At 37.0% G+C, this 27,885-nt stretch overlaps 1 protein-coding gene across 1 annotated transcript in view; it reads right to left on the bottom strand.

Moving 5' to 3' along the window:
• SUPT3H (SPT3 homolog, SAGA and STAGA complex component) overlaps positions 1–27,885 on the bottom strand; it is a 282,918-nt gene that overhangs the window by 70,812 nt on the left and 184,221 nt on the right. Inside the window, exons 4-6 of the mRNA XM_082307715.1 lie at positions 20,430–20,516; positions 19,166–19,256; positions 17,131–17,267 (exon numbers count right to left, since the gene is read on the bottom strand). Of these exons, the coding sequence (XP_082163841.1) occupies positions 17,131–17,267; positions 19,166–19,256; positions 20,430–20,516 (315 nt within the window). The remainder of the gene's footprint in view (positions 1–17,130; positions 17,268–19,165; positions 19,257–20,429; positions 20,517–27,885) is intronic.

Genomic DNA, 27,885 nt, shown 5'->3' with positions numbered 1-27,885 from the left:
AGCGCAAAGTCTGCGCGTGGCGATGCCATTATGCACGCTGGCTGTGTATACCCAGCTTGCACAGGCTGGGGGAGAAAAAAGCAAAACCAAAACTGCACAACGTGCCCAGGCATGAAGAGTAAGGAGACCCTAAAAATCACTGTCTGAGTTGAAAGGCTTTGAACAAAAGCATTAGGATTTATTTTTTTAATTGGGACTTCACTCATGACACTGAGTACAGAACTTGGCCCAGTGTGAAAATTTCATTAGTCAAATGTTAATGACTGTGTGACATTTGCTATTTATTTAACTATGCAAATTTTTTTATGCTGCTATTCATTATTGGTTCTTAATTTCTTCAAACATGAGCAAATTTATCCTCACAGTAGCCTTATGAGTGTTATCTCCCCTATATACACGGGAAATAGAATCATAAAAAGATTATTTTCCCAAAGGCAGTTTGCTTAATCAGCAAATGCTTCTTTTTCTCCCCTCTACTTTCTCTTTCTAATGTTAGAGAGGAAAAGGGAAATGTTAAGATTCCAGGATTTAACAAAATGATTTAGCATTTGGAATTAAGTTACTTTGAACCACCAGCTAATTTGACTAATTTGGAACAACCTATTTAGTTAGTCCCTTACACTATGCCTATTGATAAATATACCACAAAATTATTAAGCGTTTACATAAAAACAAAGAAACATGTGCTGTCATTAATTCAAAACAATCACCACCATCCAAAGCCACTACAGCAGTTCTCTTATTAAACACCCTCATTCCCTTCTCTGGAACAAAAAAGGAAATCTCAAAAAATGTGTTTTTGAATTGCATAAAACTTTCACAATGATACTTAAAGCAGTGACATTTCTTTTTGCGTAAGAGCTAGAACTGAAACTTTTAGATGAAACTTTACTGATATATCAGTTAAAAGCAGAAAATTCAAAATTTTAATTTGTGAACAAAATTTGACAGATTTTGTTAGTTTGGTTAGGATTGGAGGAATACTTCAAGACTTTCAAGGCTGAAAGCCAAAGTGAAACTAATTGACTTGTGAAAAACTTTGCAAGCATATGCTGGCAGCTTTAGTATCTGAAACGTAGATGTTCTGTACTAGTGAAACCACAGTTTCTAAGAGCGACTTTCCAGTGAATTATATCTTAAATAATCTCAGCCATTTCATGGCAAAAAAACCCAACAAAGTTGTTTTGGGGAGCCTCGTCGAATCATCATAGCTTACATTGCCTTTAACAGAAGAAACAGGTCCTAGGTATCCTGGTCTCTTGCTCTGCAGCACTGATTGCCCCCCCAGCACCCTTTACTACTAAAGACCCTTCATGCATTAATAAAAAAAAATGAGGTACCATTACAATCGTTTCAATGGGATTTTTTTTGTTTTTAATCTTCAGATGAGGGGAAGGAGAGCAAAGAGCATCTACTGTATATGGAGTTATTACCGTAAGCTTTACTGATAGTTTATCCTGTTTCCTAATGAAAGCAAAAAACCCCCACCGTGTCTCTATTAAAAAGCAATCAGATTTGGTATCCTGGTGACACTTTAAAGAGCACATTATGTGGGAAAACAAAATAAACATTTACCCTGGCAAATGAAAGTGAATTTGGGTTTTGACATAGTTGGCAGGAAGGTAGAATTATATTCATGTCAAGTATGCAGAAAAGCTAATATAATATTTAAATATTTGCCTAAGTAATATAGAATTTAAAACAACACATTAGAAGAAACATTTTTTGTGAAATATTTTAAAGTTTTTTAGTATAGGACATGCCATGAAAGTAATATGTTCGGCTGAAATTTCAGACTTCTACAGCCTTTGTTCCCCATTCCCTTCACTTGTGAAGTGCTAAAGAGTCTTCATCTTCTACTGACAAGTCTTTATTTACATTTCCAAGACAAAGGCAGTTCTTATACTGATGGTTTAAACTGATAATGAATATATGCAGCTTTCCAAAGAAACAACTCTTGAGAATCTGAATCTTACAAATATTGATATAATGAGCTAATGTTAGCACTATCTCAGCTAAATCCTACAGCACTCTTCTACTGTTCAATATTACACGTGTGCGATTATTTTAAAACTCCTTTAGTTTGCAACAAATACAATTCAGCGAAGACAGACCTTTGCATCGCTCAGAAAGTATCTAACTGCTGTATGTCAATGACCTCTGAAATTCTCAACTATATTTAACGATGTAGCACTAATTCATAAATTGAGCTGAATACTGGATGCTAGTTTTAGTTCCAAAATTAAGTATTTTAATGCACTGTCTAAATATGCAGATATTGGACTTTCCTTTCTGAGTATAAATCTAAATTAATATTAGACGAACGTACCCACAAAAATAAAATTTACCAGTGCATCAGAATTATAAATGACTATGAAGTTTGAGGTACAATATTCTGAATTACTAAGAGTATTTTAAAACATTTAATTTTAAGAAAAAGATTTGCTTAATTTTAACTCATTTGGAGAGATATGCATAATTAGAAAATATTTTGAAACATTTCTAAATTGCAATAATAATACCATCACAATTCAAAGCAACACCACCAGTCTTCATTGTAATTGTGCATTGTAGAAATGTGTCATTTTAAAATCACTTGAAAAGAATTCATTCAAATGTAACCTGATTTTTAAATTTAATTATGCACTATCACACTAACTGCTCGGATTTTCAGTTCTTCTAAATCACCACAGCTCCTCTGAGTCCCATCATAAGAGAGAAGTCACTGCTTATTTCAAATCAGCAATTAAAAGCGATATAACGAGTATTCAGACTGTAAGATGTTAACAAAAAAGGCTAGTTTGGGGAATTGGACTTTCAGTCTTCTTAATTTGCAGTGCCCGATACACAAATTGTTATGCTGCAATACTAATAGCTTTTGAACATAGTATTCATGCATCCAGCCTGTTATAGATATAAATTCCATTTATAATTTTTTAATATAATTTTTAATTTTTTTATAATTTATAATTTTTTTCCTCTTATAAAAGAGGAAAACAGATAACATTTTTAAATATAGAAAAAATTCTTTTTTTTTTATTCTACTTCTATTCTACTGTTGGTCAAATGATTTTAAAAGGTAGAAAGCTTTGAATTCAAGAGCTTAGCAAGAGATATTCCAGAATCCTCCTGCCAGGATAATTTCCTGAAAAGTAAGCCATGGCTCTAATTCCTGTTCAAAATCAGTTATAAAAATATTGAATATATGCCATAGTTCAGGCTGATATTCTCATTGCTGGGTACTGACAACTTTGTAAATTTAACCTGAAAATGAAAATAATTTAATTTTGGAAATGTCACAACCTGTTCACATTTCTAAGGATTTCTCTCATTCTATTTAGATTTTCTTGGAGGTTCAGCCTGACTGAAATGGAAAGGTTAGGGTTTTTTTGGGAGGTGGAGGGGTGGTGAGGTTAATCAAAGATCTATGAAAGAAAAAGAAAAACTAAAAAACATCACATAGTGCTACTCACAGAATAATGGAAAAATGTCTTCAGTTCCGAATATTAGACTTAACAATTTAACATAATTGGGATGCAAAGAACAATACCTTTAATAAAGGATTTTGAAGCACAGCTTTGAAGGTTGAAGTCTATTTAGTATTAAAGGTGCTTACAGTGTACCAACACTAACAACCACAGCCTGGCATCAATACCCTGACTGCGCTGGTACAAGTTGCTGTACATTCCCATGCCACCATATATGCTGTGGGAGAAAATTTACTCTTCATTGGTGGTTGCTTGGCTTCCTCAGGGTTTCTGAATTTTTCTGACATTTTTAGAGTCAGATCTAGCATTTCTCAAAGATGCCAACGTCTCTTCAGCATTTTTGTCTCTTTCTTTAAAATAGAATTCAGGGTAAGAAGGTTAGCAGACACAGCGGTCATCTCACTAATACATGTCTTTAAATACTGGAACTGGAAATCAGATCTCCAAGCCCAGGGGTACATCAAGAGTTAACTCCCATTTTAAGAAGAGTGTGATTAGCAGCTGGAAATCTGCCTGAGTTTAGTACATCTGAGGATGCTATTACAATTTTCAGATATAAAATAATTAGCTGATGATATGAGCTGACAGCTAATACATCTACAATAAACATAAAAAAAATTATTTCCAAGCGGATGTAGAGTATGTGTTCCGTTTCTAAGCTGTTTGATATGGTCTGTGTAAGGAGCTAGGACTCGATACCAGATGCTGTATGTTCTACAAGCTTTTTCTGCAGATGTCTGCAGCCTGAGAAAATCAACAGTGCTTTGAATAACACTCCTAGTAAAAGCATCTTCTTGTCAGAGTCACTGTATGATATAGGATATGAATCCCACACAAGTGGATGAACTGATTTTAAATAATACCATCTGACAATGGTAGAAAAAACTCTTAGTAGGTCTGACAAAGTCCTGGAAATGGCTGGTAGCCTTGGGAAATAAAATCCAGCCCTCTGACAGAGACTACCCGTCCTTCTTTCGTTTGATCAAATGGAAAACCAAATTTAATGATTGCTTCCGAAGCTCCAGAGGCAAAGTTTCAGCAGCACTTAACATTGCTACCAAGGAGTCCATATCTTTGCCCCTTACATGTGCCACTCAACATAAGAATCTGGAAAAAATGTTTAAGATTTATTTGAGAATAAAATATATGCATCTTAACGTATTTTTATATTACCACTTTACATTGCCTTCTTTCCATTGCTTTTAAAGCAATCTCTTTTAGAACATCAGAAGTATGGTGTATGGGATACAGATACCATTATGCCAAAGAAATTCTAAAAGCCTGCCACTACCTGCACACAAAAGTGAAAAGAGCTACATCTTAAGTCATAAATCCACACATTCAACTAAGAACTTTTTTTTTTTTTTGCTCAGAAATAAGCCTGTGGCCCCCTACTTGATAAAGATCTTACTGAATTCACATAAATCGACTTCGAAAATTTATTCTCTACGCAAAACCAGTTTTTCTTCTAGTGATAGTATTATGGTCTTGTCTTCCTTGAAAATTTAGGTCTAGTTGCAGATGTACTTTGTCAAGGCAAAGTGGCAGCAATGCCTAATTTTTGCCATGTTAAAGTTAGCTAAATGCAAACCCCAGATTATTGAAAGGGTCAAATGCTGATCTCAAGAATGTCTGTAAGATTAAACTCTGCATGTTCACTCCATGAGGACTTTATGTAAGGTAGTTATCTGAAAATGAGAACTGTTACCGTTTTTCCTGAGTATCCAAATTAAAATAACCTTTTCTGATTCATTTAATGACAGTGTATAACTGCCTAGGTATCCTCAATTTTAATCAAAGATTAAATTGGATTAAATTTTAATCAAAGAGCAAATTGGAAGAGAAGAGAGGAGACAAAATTTAAAGCTTGAGGGGCAAACCATACACATGGAAACATGCTACTTTGTGTAGAGTTAATAAACTATGCCGGCTCATTACCCATGCTGTTCCGTTAGGAACGTTGTGGGTCCGTTTTCTAGTGGATTGGATAAGGATGCAGCTCCCATTTTGCAACATGTACAGCTTAATTATATTACTTTACCATTTCAACAGACACTTAAGACGCTTAAATCTTACTGCTTCTGATTCCATAGCTGCAACACATGTGTGAAGCTATCACCGAGTGCAATTTTGCATAGCAGCCAGATCATATTCTTACGGAAGAATACAGCAAGCAACATTATAGATAAAATAAACCACAATGACTGAGACAAAATGAAAGACAGAAAACCCTGTTCCTTGTATACATAAAACGTCTATTCCAGGAAATACCAGCAGTTACAGATTACAGAAAGTGCAGAAGCTGGAAAGTCCAATTATATGCTACCTAGATTTTTAAACAGTTTTTAGAAATTTGAGAGGGTTTATCATCTATGTGTTTTAGAAAAGCTCTTTATTTCTACCCCACCTGCCATTTTAATATCTGAAATGGCAAACTTCAGTGCAGAATCATAGAATGGTAGAATAATTTACACCAGAAAAAGTCTGGGACCTTTCCAGAGATCTCTAGTTTGACTCTCTGCTCAAAAGAGGTCCAGTTAGATCAAGTGGCTCAGGACCTTGACCAGTCACGTTTGGAATATCTCCAAAGTCGGGGAGTTCCTCAGCTTCTCTGGCCAACCAGTTTCAATCTTTGATCAGAATTTTTTTTTTCCTATTATATATCAGCCCAAATTCTTTCCTTTACCATGCACATTCAAGCAGGATCTGGCTCCATCTCCTCCCTATCCTGCCATTAGGCAGCTGTAGACAGCAATAAAATTTCCCTTTAGCCTCCTCTTTGTCAGGCTGAACAAGCTCCAGTCTCCCAGCTCGTCATGTGCCAGGTGCTCCAGCCCCCTAAACTTCTTGGTGACCCTCTGCCAGACTCCCTTCAGTATGTCAAAGTCCTTCTTGTACTTGGGAGCCCCAAATTGGGCACAGATTCCAGATGCAGTCTCACAAGTGCCAAATAATGGGGAAGCATTATTTCCCTTGACCTGCTGGCTAACCTCTTGCTAACACAGCCCAGTATGTGGCTGGCCCACAAGCGGTACTGTTGCATGGGGTTATTGCATCCTGCATTTGCTTTTGTTGAACTTCATGAAGTTCCCATCAGCCCATTTCTCCAGTCTATCAACAAGGTCCTTCTGAATGGCAAGCCTGCTTTCCAGAGATTTGACTGCTCTGGTATCGTGACTCAGTATTTATTTGCCATGCCATGAATTACTGCTTTTATTTCATTTATAAGATTCAACAGCTCATCATGTCTGAGTTTAATGCATAAAGAGAAAGAAATGCTTCAAGAAAATGCAGTACAAGGGGAGGCAACTACCCTGGTTAAGAGATGTCCTATGCTCACTTTAATTCCTTGCATGTTAATTTACGTGGAAAGCTGATAAAACTAAAATCACATTAACATGCATACTTTGTATTCTTCATTGTACTTGTGTTCTTATTCTTCCTCTCAGTACTAAGACGATATCTCCTCTAAAAATCTGCCATGGGATCCTATTTTAGGGATAGTCTAAGTGTCAGGTTCCAAGTGTAGTCCTATCAGAATGGGCTTTGAAACCAAAAATGCTGGTATTTCTAATATACCTCTTAATTCAATAGGAAGCACTGTGTTTACCAGTAGATTATCTTCACGACCTTCACCTTAGGCAACAGATCATTTGGCTTTCCTAATGACATCTGAACCCTAGTGTGAATGTAGGTGGGAAGGGTTGGCCCCGGGTGGCTTTGCAAATGGGAACAAAAAATGACAACACTTGTACTTAGCAACTGGGTAGTACATCATCAAATCTTGTGACATGCTAGCTTTTAGACTAGAACTTACTCAAAGGAAAATGATGATACATAGATAGTGACTACTGAGTGAATTAAGCGATTCTTGATTTTTTGCTTAAGTGCCTGTGGCAAAGGTTCACAAAATCCTATCTGAATTCCATCAAATACCATGGGCAATAGAGAGCAGAAGCTAGCAAAATGACCTCTGTATTTCTGAGAAGAAACACTGCACTAGTCGTGGCTAATCCTGTGGTCAGAAGGAAAAAAGCAAAACAAAACCCCAAACGAAGAACAAAAGGAGAAAAGCGAAGATTAAATATACGTAAGGAGGGACAGAACCAATCTCTGTTTAGCCCAGGCTCCAACAGTAGCTAGCCATGAAGGCTTAGGGAATAGTATAACTACAAGACAAGCTTATAATAATTATTTTCCTGAATAGTTGTACAGCACCCAGTGATCAGTGGCTCGAGTACTTCCTTAACCGAATGCAACGTCTTTGTATTCAATAGCCTTCAACAGATTTTTTCTTTCCCCATTATGTTGTGCAATTCAATGGATCTGAGCTCATTTTGGCCATATTTAGCTGGCGTGCAGCCTGAAAATTACTTTCAGTGCTCCTCTATATTGTCTGTATGCTACCAACTGTGGCTGGAGAGGTTAGGATGACACATAGCTTGCTCACTCTGCTATCAGAGGGCAAATGCCAATTTGAAAGAAAGGGATTCTTAGCAATTTTGTAGAAGGTATTTGCAGGGCTAACCCATGAGCCTGATTAAAACTAGGTTTTGGTTCCCAGCTGGAGTCTAATACTGAGAAAGGCATTGTTACTCGCTTAGTGAATATACAGAGTAAGGAGAGGAAAAAAGGGGCTTCTCTGCTATACCTGTCATGTCTAGAAATAGCAGATAAATGAATCTTCATGTAAGTTAAGTTATCACTGCCTTAGGTTGAGAGGCATGCATCAGCCTCCTATGGATGAAGCAGGAAAAAATCCTTTCCTTAATATTGGTTTGTGAATGTTCTCACCTATCTTAAATCCAGGACCTTGCCTGTTAAATCTCAGAACCCTCTCTTCTGCTGTGGAAATAGAAGAACACCATCAACCCCCCTTCTATTTCATGCCATAGAGAACCTTTCTCTATTGTCTTCATTTGTTAGAAGATCTTATTTTCTTCCACAGAAAGCTTTTTGTCATAGGAATCCTTAAACGGAAGGAGACAGAAATTCAGAAGAGCACACTGAAGCTTTGTCAAACGGTGGCTGATGACCCAAGGTGCTCCTGCACCACGGAGCTTTGCAGGTGGGAGTGAGAGAAGCAGGGGGTTGTGAAGCTTTGTGCCAAAACTACAGGGTCTCTGTGCTGAGGTTTCAGTCTCGTTCTTCACAATAGTGTCAGAAAATCTCTTCCTTGTAGCAGGTGAGAAGTGGGAATGTCATAGAGTAATACTGTGTTCCAAATTTTTACGTACTTTTCATTTGTGTTACAACTCCATGGATTTTTCTTTTGAGTTTTGTGAATCCTGTGCAAAAGAGTCTCGAAAATGGTTTTATGCAGGAGATGATTGATTCAGAAAAATCTTGAGGTGTTAAAACTGTTCTCAGTATAGGCCTGGTTAAGAAATAAACTGTTGCCATTTTTCCTTCATTCAGAAAGGACTCAAATATTAGGCCAATGGAGCTTAAAAGATTAGTAATTTGCTCCATAAGGGTTCAAAGACCTGAAAAAATAACTTCCCCCCCGCAAAGCATCTGAATTAAATCCTTTCTTGCAGAAAAGATTTGTCTTACCCTCTCTCTACACAACCTCAGAAATACAAATCATTATCAGCACTGATTTGCTTGGTTACTTTAAAGCATGACAGCAATTTCAATACCCGGCTACCAATGGGACCTTTGTCAGACTTCAGCATCAGTCCTTGTTCCCGGTTCTCCAAAGTTTACATAAACAATAACTGTGTTGTGAGCACCAATATATGGTGACCAGTACATCTAAGCAGCAAACATGTTAAATACAGGATTACAAATAAACACAGTATTAAAATACACTTAGGAGAATGTTTCTTCAGTCTTACATTTGGGTCCTAATCAAATATTCTGTGGAAATACTGTTTATATGTATGTGTGTCTACATTTAATTATAGATACAAATAATATACATATAAAGTTTCCTTCCAAAAGTTAAGTTAAAACACAGTCATTTGGATGTCAAAAATACAAAAAACAACAGCCCAGAACCTTCCTCTTCCTCAGAGAAAGCAAACAGTGGCAAAAAAATACTCAAAGAACCAAAAGACAGAAAAGCAAATAACACCTTGTCCTCCCAGCAAAACCGCCTGAATTTGCAGTATGAGCAACGTTCACTGAAATGCTCTAAAAACAACAGTATTTTACCAGGACTGAGGACCCAAACAAATAGCACAATTTATGTAACCATAGCAATTAGCCCCAATGGGAGAAAACCCTACTAATCTTAGATTTGTAGCAGCGTAAAAAGTCTATTGATATTATTGGCTATTACAACAAACCTTTTCGACTTGATAGCTGTTTCCCATTCTGACGAGAATGACACAATATTTATAGACGTATAGATAATAATGAAAAACCGTTTCTGTTTATTTTCTGTTTACTTTTAACCAATTCAACCATTACCCAAGAGAAATAGTGTTTTCCCAGTATCCCAAACATTCCCAAGCAGTGTGTAATCAAGAGAAACCATTAATACCAGCAGGCTTATTTTTATACTGAATAATGGTTACAAACACTTTGATGCCCAGATGGCTAATTTACAGTTGAGACGCTACTAGTTGTGCTATCTTTGCACTCATCTGGAAACACTGGAGCGATGCAGTGAAATTAATTCCCTCTATATTTGGATTCCTAACTTTGGTAAGGTTATGTTTTGCACTAGTGAAAGAACATTGCCTAGAGAATAAAGGGGTTTTTTTTTGATTGACGTTTCATCTACGTTCTTTTTAATCTTTGCACCTATGTATATCAAAAGAAGTAGACAGTATGTAGGGAGCTGGCGTTGACCTTATAGTCTATTCAAGATCATCATTACACTCTTTTTTTCATGTCATCAAGGTCCCACTGCATACACAGAACTTCAGTCTCCAGAAGGAACCACCCCGGAGGCACGAGAACTACTTTTCCTAACATCTGATGAATTACACTCAAATGTGACTTAAATGTTTTTTGGGGGGAAAAAAAGCAAAGAAAAAGCATTTTTCTCTCTGATCTAAGAAATTAACTTCCCCTTGGATTGCTTCTCTTTCATTTCTTTAATTTCTTTCATTTCTGACTACAGAAACTGGCCTAAGTTACTGGGATGTTTAAACTTTTAGGCAGGTATAGTTAAGTGAAATTCAGCCCAACTTGTAGCAACGCACCAAGCTCTCAAAGCGGCTTAAGGGGGTGGGAGAAGGAGATGCTGGGGTTTTTTCATCATTTTCCCTGTCCTAGGAATCTAATGTCCTTGGGCAGGAAATTTCCCACTCCTATTTGAGTACATAGTCATTATAAGTCCCTTTTCAAATTCAAGACAACTTCCCCTTATTTGGCCTGGACACACAGGTGAGGATGATATTGGTTTACACTTAAGGTTGCAATTATTTAGTCCATACATAAATGTATCATAAGACATAAGGTTTTTAATGCCATGGCTTGTCCTTCTGTGTCCCATCACTGGGATCCCTTATCTCATTTTTTACAATGTCGAGTAAAGAATAAGGAAGCTTATTTTCTACCTCCTTTTTTTTCCAAAACTTAATGACTTAAAATTTAAGGCTATAACTTCAGTTGCTGGTGTAAATGGCATCATATTAGGAAGCTGCAATTCTATATGTGGACCAGCACAAGATAAAAAGATGATAGATCTATGAGAGTGTTTTTAAAGACAGCACAAAAATGCAACAGGGATTACACTCCTATTCTCAAGTGAACTTGAGCAACCATAGGTACTTATAGGCATATATACTCCATCCCTTTGCCAGTTCCCCAAAACTCAAGCCTTTTCCACTTCTAATACTTTTTGTCTTAGTCTTTCAGCCTCCACTCCTCACATGTGGCCAGGATAGAAGCAGAATGGTCACCGACAACACAGAGAAATTCCCTGCGAGATAAATACATCCAGAGGAGTCTACAGAGCTGTGTAGCTCGCTGTAGAAAATACACAAACATTTGATCAGCTGATAGAGCTCTATAAACTCCACTGTTTAAACTGCCTGGGTCTCCAGTAACGACAGTGGGAGATGAGACACTTAACAAAACCCCAAAACAAATTTAAACTTTTTCATTTGTAGCCAAATCTTACCCCAAGATGTATTCTTTCATAGGGTGTAGCTGTTAAAATCTAAAAAGGGTTAACACTTATAAACCGTGATTCTAAAAATTAATAAATTATTAGATTTGGGCACAGTATCACGAGATAACAGAAGTTACCACTCAGCTAAATGCAAGGGTTCTGTCCCAAAATATACCTTCTGTTGACAAGAATCTGAAATCAGTAAGAAAGTTAAAAGTAATTCTTTCTGACGAAATAGAAAAATAATTTTATCATAAAAATTATATAGCAAAAAAGATGTGCTCTGAGAAACAATGCCCTCATGCTTAGTAACATAAAACTTCTTAGTTTGTCTTCCGGCATGCAGTTTCTATTAAGTATGTGTTGTCTGTACTACAGCACTAAGCTTTCCATATGGGCTTTAAATCAAATTCCAGTGTGTTATTGATACACCCTGCATGAACAGATACTCCCTAAAGAGTAATGACCCCACACAGCACTTACACTGGCATAATTTTCGGCAGTGAAATGAGCACAGTAGTACTAAAAGGCCTCAGAGCTGTTTCTAAATCATTTCCTGCTTATTTTCTTTGTACATCTTTTCCAAATTAGTACAATGAATTTGAGTACTTCAACACCATCTTTCAGATCCTCCCTTAACAGAAGAGCCTGTAGGTTTTTCTTCTGAATTATCTCACCAAATTTTAGCTGTCTCAACTAAAAGATGCCAGGTCCATGCCCTAGCTCCAAGGGAGATGATAGCATGGAGCAATCCGTGTCCATGCTCCTGCTCTCCAAGCCTCCCAAGGAGAGTGGCCACATCCAAACCCTGCCACGGAGAGAGCCCCTGGCCCATGCTGACTCCCAAACTCTGCCCAGGAACTGTTTGGGACAACGCTACTTGGCTCGGGTCAAAGTGTGACCACACAAAAGTTTTAATTCAGGTGATCCTATTCCAATAGGAAGGAATCTTCTTGGTTACTGTCTAATTTACTACTATAGATGCAACTAAATGCCAGGTCTACCTTATTTCTATAATTGAAACAGAGTGGACTTCCAGAGCGTGATTTCTTGTACCCCAAGGTGCATTAACCTGTGTTTTGGTCTTTTGTCCAGACACAAATTAATTGTATCTGAACACAGACAAAATTAAGTGAGAGCAATTTAATCGCATGTGAACAAAGGATATATTCCAAACACATCTACACTTTATTGCAATCATCTACTGTATTTTGCACAGGCCCCACTGCATTTCTGTGAGCTTTGTACAGATTTCCCACTAACAAACAGAAGCATGCTAATGAGCAGTACAGGAAAAATCACATCTACAATGAAATTTCTAGAACAATAATATGTATCTGTAGTTTTAAAATACCTAACATAATTCATGGGACAATTCACCTTAAAGAACCACAAGCTTCTGCCAATCCCTTTCTGTAGGGATGTAACTTAGTTTGAACATTTCGCTGGCATTTAGCCTGTTTTCAAGGTAGTGTATTCTTCTAGGGAAGTTATTTTCCCTCCACTGTTTATTCAAACTTGCAATGCACTATGAAAGCATTATGGTAGCTACTGCAACTGAATTATTGCCATATAACATCTGAGTGTTGGAAATAGATCCCGAAACTAGCAGTCACAGTGACAGATGAATGGTGTTTCTCTTAATCCTAGGGGAACAAAAGTGAAACAGAGCATTCACAGTGTGATGCTCTATGCATTCCTTCGTATGTCAGTTCAGAATTCTGATGGGAAGACTTCTTCCTGGTGGGGGAGGGATTGGAACTATAAAACAAATGATAAAAAATGGATATTTACACAATGAGAGAGAAGTCAGCTTTGCAGTGACATTGACTGAAGTTTTAAAATCGCTATACTTGCTTTTAATAACAAAACACGGGAAATTTGATAGTGGTTTTCATAGAAAAATTTAGCAGAACTGGAGTTACCATTCACAAAATCACCATCAAACCTGCAGCTAGTTTTACTAGGGACAGGTCACCCGAGAGGTTCAGAGTAGCAACATAAGGACACAAACACCCCAAACCGCATCTCTACCCAAACTGCAAAATAAGAAAAATGCAAAGATTTTAAATGAGCACGCGCCTTCTTCCCACACCAATTCAGCCATATCCCACAGGAATCCTAACTCTCCCCTCTAAATTGTTTGTAAGAGACTGAGGAAAGCAACATTGCAATCCACTTGCAAGGTTTTATTTCTCATTAATTCTGTCATACAACAGGCAACAGAAGGGAAATTGAATTCCCGAGCACCATCAGCTCTGGTTATTCCAGAGCCTAACCTGTACAATAAAAAAGGGGTGTTAGGTAGATCGCTGTTATGTGTGTTATTCTCAAGAGACCGTCACCTGTTATGAAGACAACTTCTATGATCCAGATAGCTCTCCTTCATGTGCACAGTTCAGCTACATCTATGAATGAGAACAGTTTATTCCATCTATAACTTCTTATAACTCTGAGGAGCAGTGTTTCACTGGTGTTTTACTGCTATCTTAGGAGGGCAAAACCCTAACTGTGATGAAGTGAGACAGAGGTGCTATTCCAGTTTGTATTTTGTTTTGATTTAGCCAATACAGTTGGCTGGTTTGCAACTATTTATTGCTATTATTGAAGTTTTTATAATAAGTCATCCAATCACAATGTATCAATAACATAATCTTGCATTATGACAAAGTAATGTGAATTTTGTTCTTAATTTCTGCCCTGTATTTTAAGAGTATTCCACTTTCTTTTCCACATTGCTATTATTACTGTTTTAGAGATATTCTCTTTGCTTCAAATTAAAACCACAGAATACATCAATAAGTTCTATATACAATCCCAGAAGAACGTCCTTTCTTCTTCATATGTCGGTGTTAGTGGGTGTTTTTAGTCAAAAGTGTAGAATTGTTTGCTCTTCTTTAGCAATATTTGAAAGCGGCTTGTAGCTGTGCTTACTCCTCCATGGTATAACTATGGAATAGACCTCACAGAACAGCAAGCGATCTCATGAAGCCTTAGCTCTAATTTTATAAAATGTTTTAAAAGAAATGAGTATAAACAATATTTGCTTTTTGTATCATAACTGAAACCATACTGCTAAACAATCATATCCTGTTTAGCCCATAATGACATCAGAAATATATGTTTATCATCTGCTCTGGACAACTTAGCATGATTCTGGCCCAAGGCAAAGTGGAACTGAAATTATTTACAGTTGTCCAAACCAAGATAACCACACATTTCTGAGGTAATTGATACCTAAAAGGAACACTGACTTTAGATCACAGCTCATGATTTAAGCATACTAATTCCTTAAAGAACGCTGTTAGAATTTTTAAAGTGTCTATTGGATTTCCTCCAAAACTTAGCATGGATTAAACAATCTACTGCACAAAGAAAATGTGACACAGGAGATTAGCCCATCCACTAACAACTCTTCCTTTAGGAATGGATCACATTTCCTACTATCTTTGATTCCTTTCCACCCACCTCAAAGTGACAACAAAATTCCAAACAAAACAAAGCCAAAAATATGTTAAACATTTTGAAAAGCATGACTCAAGCAATCTTTCATGTTTTGTCATTAGTTTTAAAAACTAATAAGAAAGAAAATACATAGTACTGACTTCATACCTGTATATAATTCATGGACCTGTTCTAAAATAAGTAGATCTTGATTTTTCTTTTTTTTTTTTTTTTTTTAACATGGAAAAAGATCAAGAGTTCACAAAATGTAATAAAGTAGAGCAACAGAGAGAAGAATTGCTTTATATATATATATATATACACACACCACAGTTCATGAATTATAGTCTAGTGAGAAAAAACAAAACATGTAGTCAGATGAAAGATAAATATTTGATTACAGGAACACATTCCTTGACAGATAAACATAGAGTCAGATTTGTCCTTGTCTAGGACAGGGAACTTCATACTTCTAGCAACTTGTGTAGTTTTTAGACCAAAAAAATATTATACTGGAATTATACAGTGCTGTTATGTATTTTTGTGCGTACAAGCTCAAAGGGTTTGCCTGCCTTTATGCAAAACATAACATTTTGCATAAATAAATAAGCAAAGAAAAGAAAAGAAACCTTCAGTTTCCAAAACACAAACAGTGGTTGGGAACAACTATTCTACGACACTGATTCACAGCTGGGGAGAAATGGGGCCTGTTACCAGCCAAATTCTTAGACAGAAGGGATTCTTGATTAGATTTTGAGTAATTGTAATGGGGAGAAGGAAGGGGAAACAGGACTGGGAAAGTGCCAGTTCTGAAAAGGGCGCCATTAAGAAGAAAAAATGAGACTTTCAACTAGGGCAGGATAAAAATCAGGTTATTCCTTAGAATTTTCCATGAAATCCTGACAGTGAAATGAGGCCCTAATAGTCAAATATTAAATACCCAAATATTACTGAATGCATCAGCCACCTCAGCACAGAAAAGAAAATCAAACCAAAGTAACCAGCTTCTACCACTGAAAGGGTATAAAAAGCACTCTAAAAATAGCAAGTTTCCAACAGCCACATATACTATACTACTGACTAAAAAGGATGGAAATTGGCCCAAACACTAGTGTGGAATTATGAGTGTGCTCCTGGCACAGTCTTGCCCTTGACACCCAGTTGCCCACACAAGACATGAGGAGGAATTGGGCATGAACAGGGGGCACGGATTCGCTATGGACCGGGCTACCGAAAAGACAGGGCAGCCCTGTTCACCTACAGAAAATTTAGCCATAGGGACCCAAGCTGGACCATGTCACCTGCCTTCAGGGCCAGAGAACTGGCCCTGGCCTAGTTTATTTATTAGTATGGATACAGCCTTTGGATCTTATAAATACTTTAGAGTAAACGACATTCAAGAAGATGCTCTACTGATAGAGAGGACATAGGGTTGATAAGATCTATAAGGTGTACTTGCTATGATGTAGTATCTTGTGCCAGTATAGCTAAACCTCAGTGAAAAAGAGTAAAACTGGTATCAAAACTATCGTTCCATAGACATCCGTGCTAACACAGCTGTACTGCTTCTTGATCCCACCTAGCTTTGAGAGAGTGATATGGTACTGCATTCTGTAATGTAGACAGAATTTTTCATAAGTACATAGATCAGAAAATAGGACTTGAAAGCAGGATGGAGAGAAGAGCATATACTGAAGCATGTTTGCACAGAATATTTTAATTTTATCTGTAAACTGTGTTATATGAAAAGAGTCCTCAAATGCTATTGAAACAATTTTCTAATTGGAGGAATAATGAAAAAAATTATTGTGAAAAATGCATGCAAAATGTTTATAAAGAGAATCTACTTTCTACAGGCAGGAAGTACAAATACATGGCAGACAGAAAGATCCATAACTACCCTTTCATAATCTTCCTTCTCAGCATGCTTGCTTAGGTATCCGGAAACATTTGGGGGAATAAGAAAAATATGGAAATAGGATTCCTTTAGACCATCTGGGTAAAAGGAAAAAACACCTAACAATGATACAACATGCAGCATGAAAAAGGCATCAGACCCGAATGATGTATGAAATATTTCACAGTTTTCTCTGCTGGAGCTGGGTATCAGTAAAAGAAAAGAATTACCTCCATTCGCTCTTGCTTGACATCATCAATCTCATCATCTTCGAACATGGCTAAGAGCTCTCCAGTCTGGTCAATGGAGTTGAGAAAGTCTTGAGCAAGCTTCTGCCGTTTGTTGGTGTTATTACTGTTGAATTTGTCTTCACAAAAGTAAGCAAAGAACAACAAACTTAAGTTATCTGGCTTCTCCAAACATCAACTGATGTCCCTAGGAGGGACGTGGTGTAGAATCAGATGCACTGTGCAGAAAAGGCCTGTTCTGACTGTCCTCATACAAGTTGTGCTACCTGACCAAAGCGATGTCACTCCTGTGCGGCAGTCGCACTATAGTAAAAAATCACCTTTAGTATTTACTAGTATAACCTAGTGTTTTTTCATAATCTAGAGAAACCTAGCCTACTGCTCATAGATCATTATTTCTCGCTGAAGGATCCACAGTGGACAGAGCTGTAGAAGAAACCACACTTCTTTGGTTGTGCAAAAACCTCACTTGTACAACAGAATATATAGAGGAAATGCTCCTTCCTGAAAGCACGCAGAACATCCTCATTACCTACAGCCTAAAGCAAACCATAACGCAAACACTAAGATGCAGCTCCACAGGTGATGGACCATGGCTCTACAGTAAAACCTAGAGAATCCTGGCAAAGTGATGTTCTAACAGAACAGCAGCTGTAAAGACATTAGCTTCAGAAAACAAAATTAATGGCTTCGATTACCAAAGCCTGCCAGAAAATGCAGTCTTTAATTCCCAGATGAACTGTGTTTAGGAAGCATTTCATGAGCATCTAAATGGCTTACAAAAATTGTTTATTTGTTTTAAATAGTGACACCGACTTAAGTATGGAAAAAGCAAAGCTGTCAGGTAGGAAGCTATACTGCCAGATCGTTTGCACGAAACAATATACTTTCACGTGTGGTGAAAATAAAATGCCACAGGCAAATTAAATCTCAAATTTGTTGACAAAAACTTATCCACAGATTGGCTAAGTCAAAGCAAGAAGTACAATGTTTACCTAACATCAATGTGGATGCTCAGAGGAACCAAACACAAGGAATTCATTGTAAGGGGAAAAAAAAAAAAAGGCTCTGAGAAAGGAAATAAGTTAAATAGAAAAAGTTGTGTATGGACTTTGCTAGATGTTATAAAAGTATGGCAAGCTTTAGATTTGCTATGATAAGTTTTAACTTAACTTTTTACAAAGGAAATGCTAATTCTTCTGTGAATATAAATCAACAAAACTTTATACCAGCAAATTATATGGCAGAAATTAAGATAGTTTTAATTCAAAGAGCTTTTCCTTTGAATGCATTGGTTATAAAATCTGTGACTTAGAATCATAGAATGCTTTAGGTTGGAAAAGACCTTTAAGATCACCAAGCTGAACCGTTAACGTGACACTGCCAAGTCCACCACTAAACCATGTCCCTAAGCACCACAGCTACCCGTCTTTTAAATGCCTCCAGGGATGGGGACTCAACCCCTTCCCTGGGCAGCCTGTGCTGACTGTGCCTGACTGCCCTTTTGATGAAGAAATTTTTCCTTGCTCATGGAATGGTGCAAAAAAGTATTTCCCGTTCTTTAAGTTACAGATTCAAAGTATAAAATGTTAAACCACACTGAAAACAAGCCCAGGTCATATATTAGCATTCGATGACTTCAGATTATGGGATTTTTTTGTAAAACATGTCAAAACCCTTCGATAATAATTTAACAACTGTCCATTTGATTGCACACGGTAGCTGCTGCATTTAAATTACACATGCTGAAATCAATTAGCCCTTTAATCAGCACCACTTTCTTACTTCAACAGAGTTCTGACATTAAGCAGTCTTACTTATCATTTGGATGGTGGAAGCAAATACTTACTTTTGAAGTATTTCAAATGGCAAAACAGAGATTTTAAACCAAATTTCTCTGAAGACAATACTTTTGTGTCTTTAACTATTTAAGCAAGACACTAATACTTTGCATTGAGCTGTTCAGTGCGCCTACAAAATACCAAGCCTCCCCCAAATTAAGTAATTTTTTTCCTACCTTCAAGGAGGTCATCTTCTTCTATTCCTTTGACAATTTTAGATTTGTAGTCTCGGAAAAACATGTATTTAAGTAGCCTTCTAAGCTTCTTCTAAGAGAAAAAAAAACATTTATATTAATTAATATTATATAGAGTTATTTTTTATTTAGACTAACTTTGTAACACAAACATACAAATGTGTAACACATTCCTCAGTAAATATAATTTTTAAAATGTTCCTAATTCTTGATTCTGCAGAAAATCCATACATAGAAGGTACATCAAGGTCAGTAGCAATTCCACATTAAATATTATTTATTTGAGCTCCTTGGTACTTTGCTTGCCAACTGTGAGACAGAAATGGGTTTGACTTTCAGAAAGCAGAAATTCAGTAATCAGGCTTCTTTAGGGCACTCCAAAATCTTTGCTTAGTTTTGAAATTCAAACCTACAAATGCATATTTTCATGAACCTTGATATCCATATTGACCACTGTTTTCAGTATAGCCTTATGGATCGTATCAGATAAAGAAACTGCAATTGGTTTTCAGGTTTTAGTGTTTTTAATTTTGATATGGTTTTGGTCATTAGGTTTCACCTATCAAATGAAATTAAAACAAAGGGTAGAGAAAACGAGGCGGGAAAGGGGAGAGCTAAGGAAGAATACATAATGTTGATAAAAATAGCTGATAATAATTTTTTCATAATTTTGAAATTTGAAGGAAAAAAAATTTAATCTTTGTATGGAATTTTTTTTTTTTTTTAATTATTGACTTGCTCTACTTATTATCCAGAGAAAGCAAGACCATCCCTAGATTTAGAGATTTTAGTGAGATAAAGCACACGAAAAATATTATAAAGGAAAAATCAATACAGGAATTACTGACAGCCTAGGTGACAAAAATGTAATGGCTGCACTGTCAAATGTCACATCTACACCCTGCATAACTAGGAGGAAATCAGAATGACTGATTTTTAATAAAAGGGATACAAAGGATAAAGACCAATATTTATACTTTTATTAAGAAATTGTTTTGAGTTCTAAGGTACAGTACCCACCCTCAAGCTAGTGAAAAAATCTGTTCATAATTGAAGTTACTGGAAAAAATGAGAATTAATTAAAATGTTATGCAATTATTGTACCGTGCCGAATTGCAGAGCAGCTATACTTTTAAATAAAGCTATTCATGATGATGGACTCCTTTCACGTAGGTTAAGCAAACACTTTAAAGCACAATAAGCAGCTTACTATGTAAAGTAAGAAAATTCTGTTTTATTACTGTACCTTATCTTTGCGCATTAAGAACAGGAGGTCTTCAGCAGAGATGACTCGAGCTCCTCTCAGCTGAGAAACTTCAGCTGCTTGCTGCAACTAAAATGAATTAATAAATTAGGATGGCTGTTTCTGTGTTAAAAAATGTATTCACTAGGGTTTGTTTTAAATAAGTTCAGATAATATTTTGAATGGTAGTGCATAGCAAAATACAAGCTATGCACTAAAACACAAGCTGGGACTCTCAAAGGTGTCACTCACTCGGCTCTTGTTAGCCAAGAAGTGAATAACAATTTTCTGAAAAGACTGAAAGACTTTTGACAAATCTCAAGCAAAAGTTCTTTTGTTTATATTTAAAATGATTGCTTTTAAAAAGCGCTACATCCTTTTTTTTCTTTCCTTGCACCACATTAGCCCAGAAAATGAACATATAATTCTCTCAGGCAATGTAAAAATGCCAAATTCTTGCCATAGCACTTTATCTGCAACTGCGGAAGGGTGGCTGATCCCTCTCAGAATTTTTTAGAATAACAAATATTAATTTTAAACAGCTTACCGAAGTAGTTTTTGAAAGAAACTCTACCCCTACTTGACTTATCATTAGTACAAACCAGACTCACATGAAGACTTTTTTAGGCCTACTCTTATTTCATTTGGGAGAAAGCAAATTAACTGATAGGAAACACCGACTCTCTATTAATAAATTGGAAAAACCTCATTGAGCAGACCAGGCCATTCAGATATGAAAGAGATGGGATTGAGCAATGAAAGTGTGAAGCAAAGAACTGCCCTTACCTCCATCGTGACAGTGCCTCTAAAGGCCCCACACTCCTCAAAGCGTGCTGTAAAGAGCACAAACCTCTTTGGAGGGGACTAAGCACATCAGCCTTGGATTCACCTTCAGCAGGTGCAGAAAATTGGGCTACTTTATACACAAATAGATCATATCAAAACCAGTACAAGATTAGAAACCAAACCTGTGCAAGCTGATGCTTATCAAATTACTGGGCTAAGGAGGTCCAACCCAAACACACAAGAGAAGTCTATGGGATTTGCTCCTCTCGCCTCGCTAGCCTGTGGTTCTGGTGTAAGATGATGCCGTAGAGTAGGTGGGATAGAAAGGATGCTTCTCAGCATGGAATACACCTTATCCTCTAAATTCAAAAACATTGTCCAAAAGGCAAGATTTAGTCTTAATTCTTTGCTCTTATCCTCATTAACCATCTGACGGATGGACTGACAGTGAGCACAGGACAAGTTATCGAAAGGAGAGACACCTTAAGAAAGTCTTGATATTAAAACTCATACACACCTGTAACACGATCGATAAACAGAAAATTGATTTATTTTCAAATATCTCTATATTCTTCTTTCAGAAATGCATTAATGCACCTGAAAATAATTTAAAGAAATTCTATCCTTCATACTCACACTAGCAATGGTTTCACTCAGTATCACTGGCTGAATAAGTATATTATTAATCTGAGCTCCCATGCTGCTATGACTTGAAATAGGCCTATTCAGAAGTTAAAAAGATCAACAAAAACAGTAGCTGTTTCTAATATCCAAAGGAGGAGAGGGGGGAAAAAGATTTTCATTTTGGCAAGTGTTCAGTGGGCAAAAGATTCAGTCCATAAATCATAATACTGGACTGCATTAATTTTTTTCCACACTAATCACATGCATACAAAACGTTAACTGTATCTCGTACGCACAACACAAAACATACTGCGTGAAGAGTTTCAGATTTTCCCCTTGAAACCCTCTCTTGGCCCTTGCAGTCACAGGGACCAGAGAGATTTCAGGAATTCAGAAGTCACAGTAACATAATCTTACTTGAAAAATGTAAGAATGTGAAAAACGATAGTTCTATTTTCTGGCATAAGCAAAACTGTTTCTTATTCTGATTAGTTTGAGGGCACGCAAGCTACTTATATTTCTAACATAAAATACAAAGAGCTGGATAAAAATAAATTTACCAAGAACGAGCCAATATTCATCTCTGGTGTAAATCTATTGCAGTTAATGGATTTATGCCAAGGCTGACTTTGGCCCCACTAAGCTTAAAAGTCTAACAAAACCTGACCTTAGCATGGTGATAACACAACACAGCTTTTCCAAGTATCAGATAAAACAATGGCAGAAATATCTGACATGAAAGTATGCTCTAGTTCCCTAACACATATAGGACCGTAACTATGATCTTTAAGGTCCCTTCCAGTCCAAACCATTCTATGATTCTATAAGACATTAATTTTCTTACCATAAAATTCAGATACGTTAATTTCTATGCGTAGCTTGAATACCTTATTTTTACAAATGATAAACGTGACAACATCATTTAAAGCAAAGACCGTGTGCAAGCTGCTTACAAGAACCTCCCGATGAAGTAAGGGAGAGTAAGGAGAGAGAGGAGGCCAAATTCACGTCCCATTTGCATCTAAGTAAATCCTGAATAACACTGCTTACTTGAATGGAGTTATTCTGGGCTAAACACAAGATCAAAATCTGGAATAATATTCTCAGTTTCTACCAAAACAATGAAAACTTTATTCTCGTATTGCCTCGACTTTTGCATCCATTTTATTTTAAGGAATGAACACACAGCATTTAATTTCTTTGGCTTAAAGAAAGCAAAATATGAAAATAATTACTTCCTGTACAGTTATAAAATATGGATTATTTATCCAAACAGACCATAATGAGTTCTGCATTGGTACACATATTTACCTGGGAAACCAGGATATGCTCAGGTAAATATGTATCCAAGCAATTAAAAAAAAATTAGGTACCACACAGCTGAGGTTGGGGGGAAGATGTATTTATAGTTTTAACACACACATAATTGACTCATTCAAACCACAACATGAGTGCTTTGCTATAATTAGTATTATAACAAACTGTCTTATTTGACTGTCCCAGAGTTGCCATTAATACGCAATAAGCCCCGATTCCTTGATTTCCGGAGCTGAAGGCCTTGTTGAGTCATTACCACGGCCGCATTACATGATGAAGGGGGACTGCAGGAAGCCATACCAAAGAAACGATCCATCTCCGAGCACCCGGGCATTTATCATTCCAGAAAAGCAATTTTCAGCTATGCAACCTTGAAGTCAGGAGGTCTTTCGCTACAGTGGAAGCACGGGTAGGGGTTTACTTTGTGAGCAGCAGGCCTACTGCCTTTGACTCCAGATGATAGGCATGATATAAACGCTGCAATAACTTTTCATATATGAGGTTACTATATGATAACAGTAGAGATATGGCAAGAATTTCCCACCATCTCCCTTCGCCAAGCCTCAGAGATATTCAGTGTCAGTCACAGAATTTCGGGCAGCAGCAGTTCCAACATACTCACTGTCTTTTCCTAATCTTTTTTAATAATTAAAATTATTTAGTCCACATCACAAAATATTTTGTTTGGGATTATCTTGAAGAACGGCAAACAATCCAAATTAATTAGCTTTTTAAAGAAAAACAGGCTAAATTTCCTAATACCAGCAAACAACATTTGAGACTTCGGAGTCTGAATATATTTTTTATTACAGCCAAATTATGAACCCCTAAAAGTGAAGTTTAAATAACGGAAGTGTTGAAATGACCTTAACTATAGGAGCGCAAATAGCTCTGTTAATAATTAGCAGTTTATGAAAAATAAGTGTATTTTACAATTTTTCACATTACAAAGAAGGTAGTATATACAGTCACTATATTTTAAAGTCTAAGAAGAAATGGCTGGGGAATAATATTTTAAAATGTAATCACTGGTTTAATGACTTTATGGAGTTAACTTTCTTGGCAGGATGAACTGAAGTATGTTAACAGTCACCTTACGGCTATTTTCTTTTTGCAACTTCTGCAAATTATAGATTTGTTGAAAGGAGTATTCATTCTCCTATGACAGAAGCATAGTTACTTAAATGGTACTGTCTGCCTTTTTTTTTTTTCATAATTATTTTTTCTTCCACTACCTCCAAAGTCAACAATCACCGATACTTCTACAAAACCGTCCTGATGGACAAACAGACAAAAAGCTGGAAAACAAACATACTATGTTGTGACATAATCCTTCCAGTTAAACTGCAGGATGGAATCGAAATGGTAATGTTTGCATGCCTTGAAACTGCTGGGAGCCAAGAATAATGCTCCAGGAGCTATGATTTTGTTTTCATTATAGAGGAAAATTAGATCATAGTTCACCTGGCTGATTTTTTTTTCTGAGGCAGGAAGGTTGTTTTGTTATTAAATATACATTAAAATGTCTTACTTTTGCATCTTTTCTAGATCAAAAGTATGCAACTATAAAAATACCAAAGAATATTCTTAATTTAGATGTAGTGCCATAAATGTATTCTAAACAGGGCATCCCAATACTTTTTTTTGAAGGCAATTAAATAGAAGAGGTAAAGACAGGTTTTCACATAAATCTTTCCATAGAATATCTCACATGCTACTAATGCTGACACCTGAACCTCTAATTCTAACACACAAAGGAAAAATACAGAATTTCTTTCCACAAGTCAGCATAGGGACGTGCTTTATGCAGTTCGCACATCCTGGGAAGATAATTACATTACAGGGTCCATTAGAGCACTCTAATAGGTAATGATTTAAGTTCACCACACAAGGGTTAAACAGCATGACTAAATTGTCACAAGCTGTCTAAAACATAAAACTTTCACCTGCAGATTAAAAGACAATCAATTTTCTTCTTATTAGATATCTGTTTTCAAATCTAAGTATTTTTTACTGGAGACCATTTAATGTAACACCAGGTGATTATGTGTGACCTTGAGAAGATAAAGCTCTGTGTCACATTTTGAGGCTTTAGAGAATCACAGAACCATTTAGGTTGGAAAAGACCCTTAAGATCATTGAGCTCAACCGTTAACCCAGCACTGCCAAGCCCACCACTAAACCATGTCCCTAAGCACCACATCTACCCGTCTTTTAAATACCTCCAGGGATGGGGACTCAACCACTTCCCTGGGCAGCCTGTGCCAGGGCCTGACTGCCCTTTTGGTGAAGAAATTTTTCCCAATATCCAACCTAAACCTCCCCTGGCGCAGCTTGAGGCCGTTTCCTCTCGTCCTATTGCTTGTTACTTGGGAGAAGAGACCGACCCCCACCTTGCTACAGCCTCCTTTCAGGTAGTTGTAGAGAGTGACAAGAGGAGCACTTTCTTGCTTGACATACAGTGAATTTCAGTCCATACAGATGCTGAGAATAAGAAAACATCAGTTCATAGCCCATAGTCCCTAGCACTTACTGAGAACGTGTTTTCAAGTACATGATTTCTTATATTTGTTAAAAAAACCCTTGCTTTTTAGTCTCTGAAGCAAGATTCACTGCTTCCTCTTGCCTTCTAGCAGGTGGCAACGGCTTTTGGTTTCCACAGCTCAGCCAGCCCGAAGAGCTGGATCTGGATCTGGATGCAGAGAGTCTGCAGTCAGTTCCTAGTAGCTGGAGAAGAATTATCCCAGACGCATCTCCAGCAATGAGCTGGTTACACAAGGACTCCTTCCCTCTGAAAGCACAAAGAGTACATCTACAGGTCCAACACTCAGTGATGGTTTTGACAAGCAGCTGATATAAATGCAAGCCCAGGTTGGATGGGACTTTGAGCAACCTGGTCTAGTGGAAGGTGTCCCTGCCCACGGCAGTGGGCTTGGAACTAGAAGATTTTTAAGGTCCCTTCCAACCCAAACCACTCTGTGATTTTATGATTCTATGAAGTCTGTTCCAACAAACACAGGAGAAAACAGTCCCTTCCTCAGCTGCCTTCAGACTGAAATTGTGTGAAAGCCAGTCCTACGAACTCCAGTAAACAGCCCTACATCTCAGCCTGCACATTTTTAACCATACCACTGCTATTCAAGACCCCTACAGATTAGTACGATGATGAAAAGATATCTTGTTATTATTCCCATTTGTTTAAATTGAACGTTTAGTATGGTTTTGGACATCATCATCATCTCTCTTCATTCTACTGACAACCCACATACTTCTTTTGATTATAGAAAAGGTTGCAGGGCTTTTTTGGTTTTGATTTTTGTTTTTTAGCAACACAGTCAGTACAACCCAAATAGAAGAAATGCAACAAAAGAAGGTACATACCGATAGGGAGAGAAAATAGCAAGAGCAGCTTGCTTGAGCTGATATTCTTCATGTTACAAATTCCTTCTAAACATACAAAAGAAAGAAAAAAAAAAATCCAGAAAATTTACACAGCCTTTAGAAAACTACACGGACTCAGCCTGTGTAATGGAATGGGCTAACAGGAAAATGCGCCGTGCTCCTGGAGCTATGGCAGACCCATGGTTTCACCCTGCTGGAAAACTCTGCAGCTGGAAGGGGAAGGCTTTCTATTGACCAGTGTCATAAAATCGAACATTACTAAACAACCCTAAGTTAAAGCACATACCGTTTCTTTTCAAGGAAATGTACAAATACAACATCAGAAGAGGCTAGACTGTATTTGGCTGCCCCAGGACAACTTCAGACTGTACCCTACAATGCATCTCAGATTCCCAAACCACAGTGATACATGGGGTTATTCTGCCACAGATGTGGACACTTATCAGATTTATGTCCATCTGATCCTCAAATTTATCAAGCTCCCGCTGGATTGAAGCTCTACTATTTGTCAGCCACCCCCCAATTTAGTATTACCAACAAAGTTGTTGAGCATACCCTGTGTCACCCATCCAGGTTGCTGATGAAGACATATGGGCCTCATTACTCCACTCGTTACCAATTTCTAAGAGACTTAAGTGTTGCTCCATAGGAGAAGGGAGGGGAAAAAATAGGGGAAAACCTTTTCTCATGTGTGGAATAATTCAATTTTCACAACGTATTGTGCGTGTTTGTTCAGCTCCTTGGATATGGTGTAGTAACTCCTGCAGTTCAGTAGGCAGTAGAGCATCAAGTCCCACCATGAACTGGGATTAAGGAAAGCCAAATCCTTGTGCTCCTTATTTTTGATTTTTAGCAGGTATAAAGCATAGCTGAGTCCCACATTTGTTGACACTCTGAACCATTCTTGTTTAAAACATATACAGGTACAAATAGTAGAAAAATGGTAACTTATTTTCAAAGCCTAGGCTGTGCTACTGAAAGTGAAGATTTGCATCCATTAGACACTGTATGTTTTTTATTTAAATTATATTGGGTAAATTAAATAAGGAAAACAAATTTCCAATTAAATGCTGAAATTAATACTGCTATTTTACAAAACATGAGCTTTAAATCAGCCTTTTTTTTTTTTTAAGATCTCTTCCTTATAAATAATATAAGCTCAGCTTCTTAAATTAGAGCTGCTTGTTGCATTTTCTGTCACACAGGGAAAAGAATTTAATGCATTTATGAACAATAACTATATTTGAACTTAAGTTTCAGGCATGACTTTTTTGTATTTTTCCTTCTTTCAATTCTAATTTCCAAATAAACGTTTCAGGTCAACGTTTTA

The sequence above is a fragment of the Platalea leucorodia genome, assembly GCF_965183815.1.
Source record: "Platalea leucorodia genome assembly, chromosome: 3".
In the NCBI taxonomy this organism is placed as follows: Eukaryota; Metazoa; Chordata; class Aves; order Pelecaniformes; family Threskiornithidae; genus Platalea; species Platalea leucorodia.
This window is presented reverse-complemented; position numbering and strand designations above follow the sequence as displayed.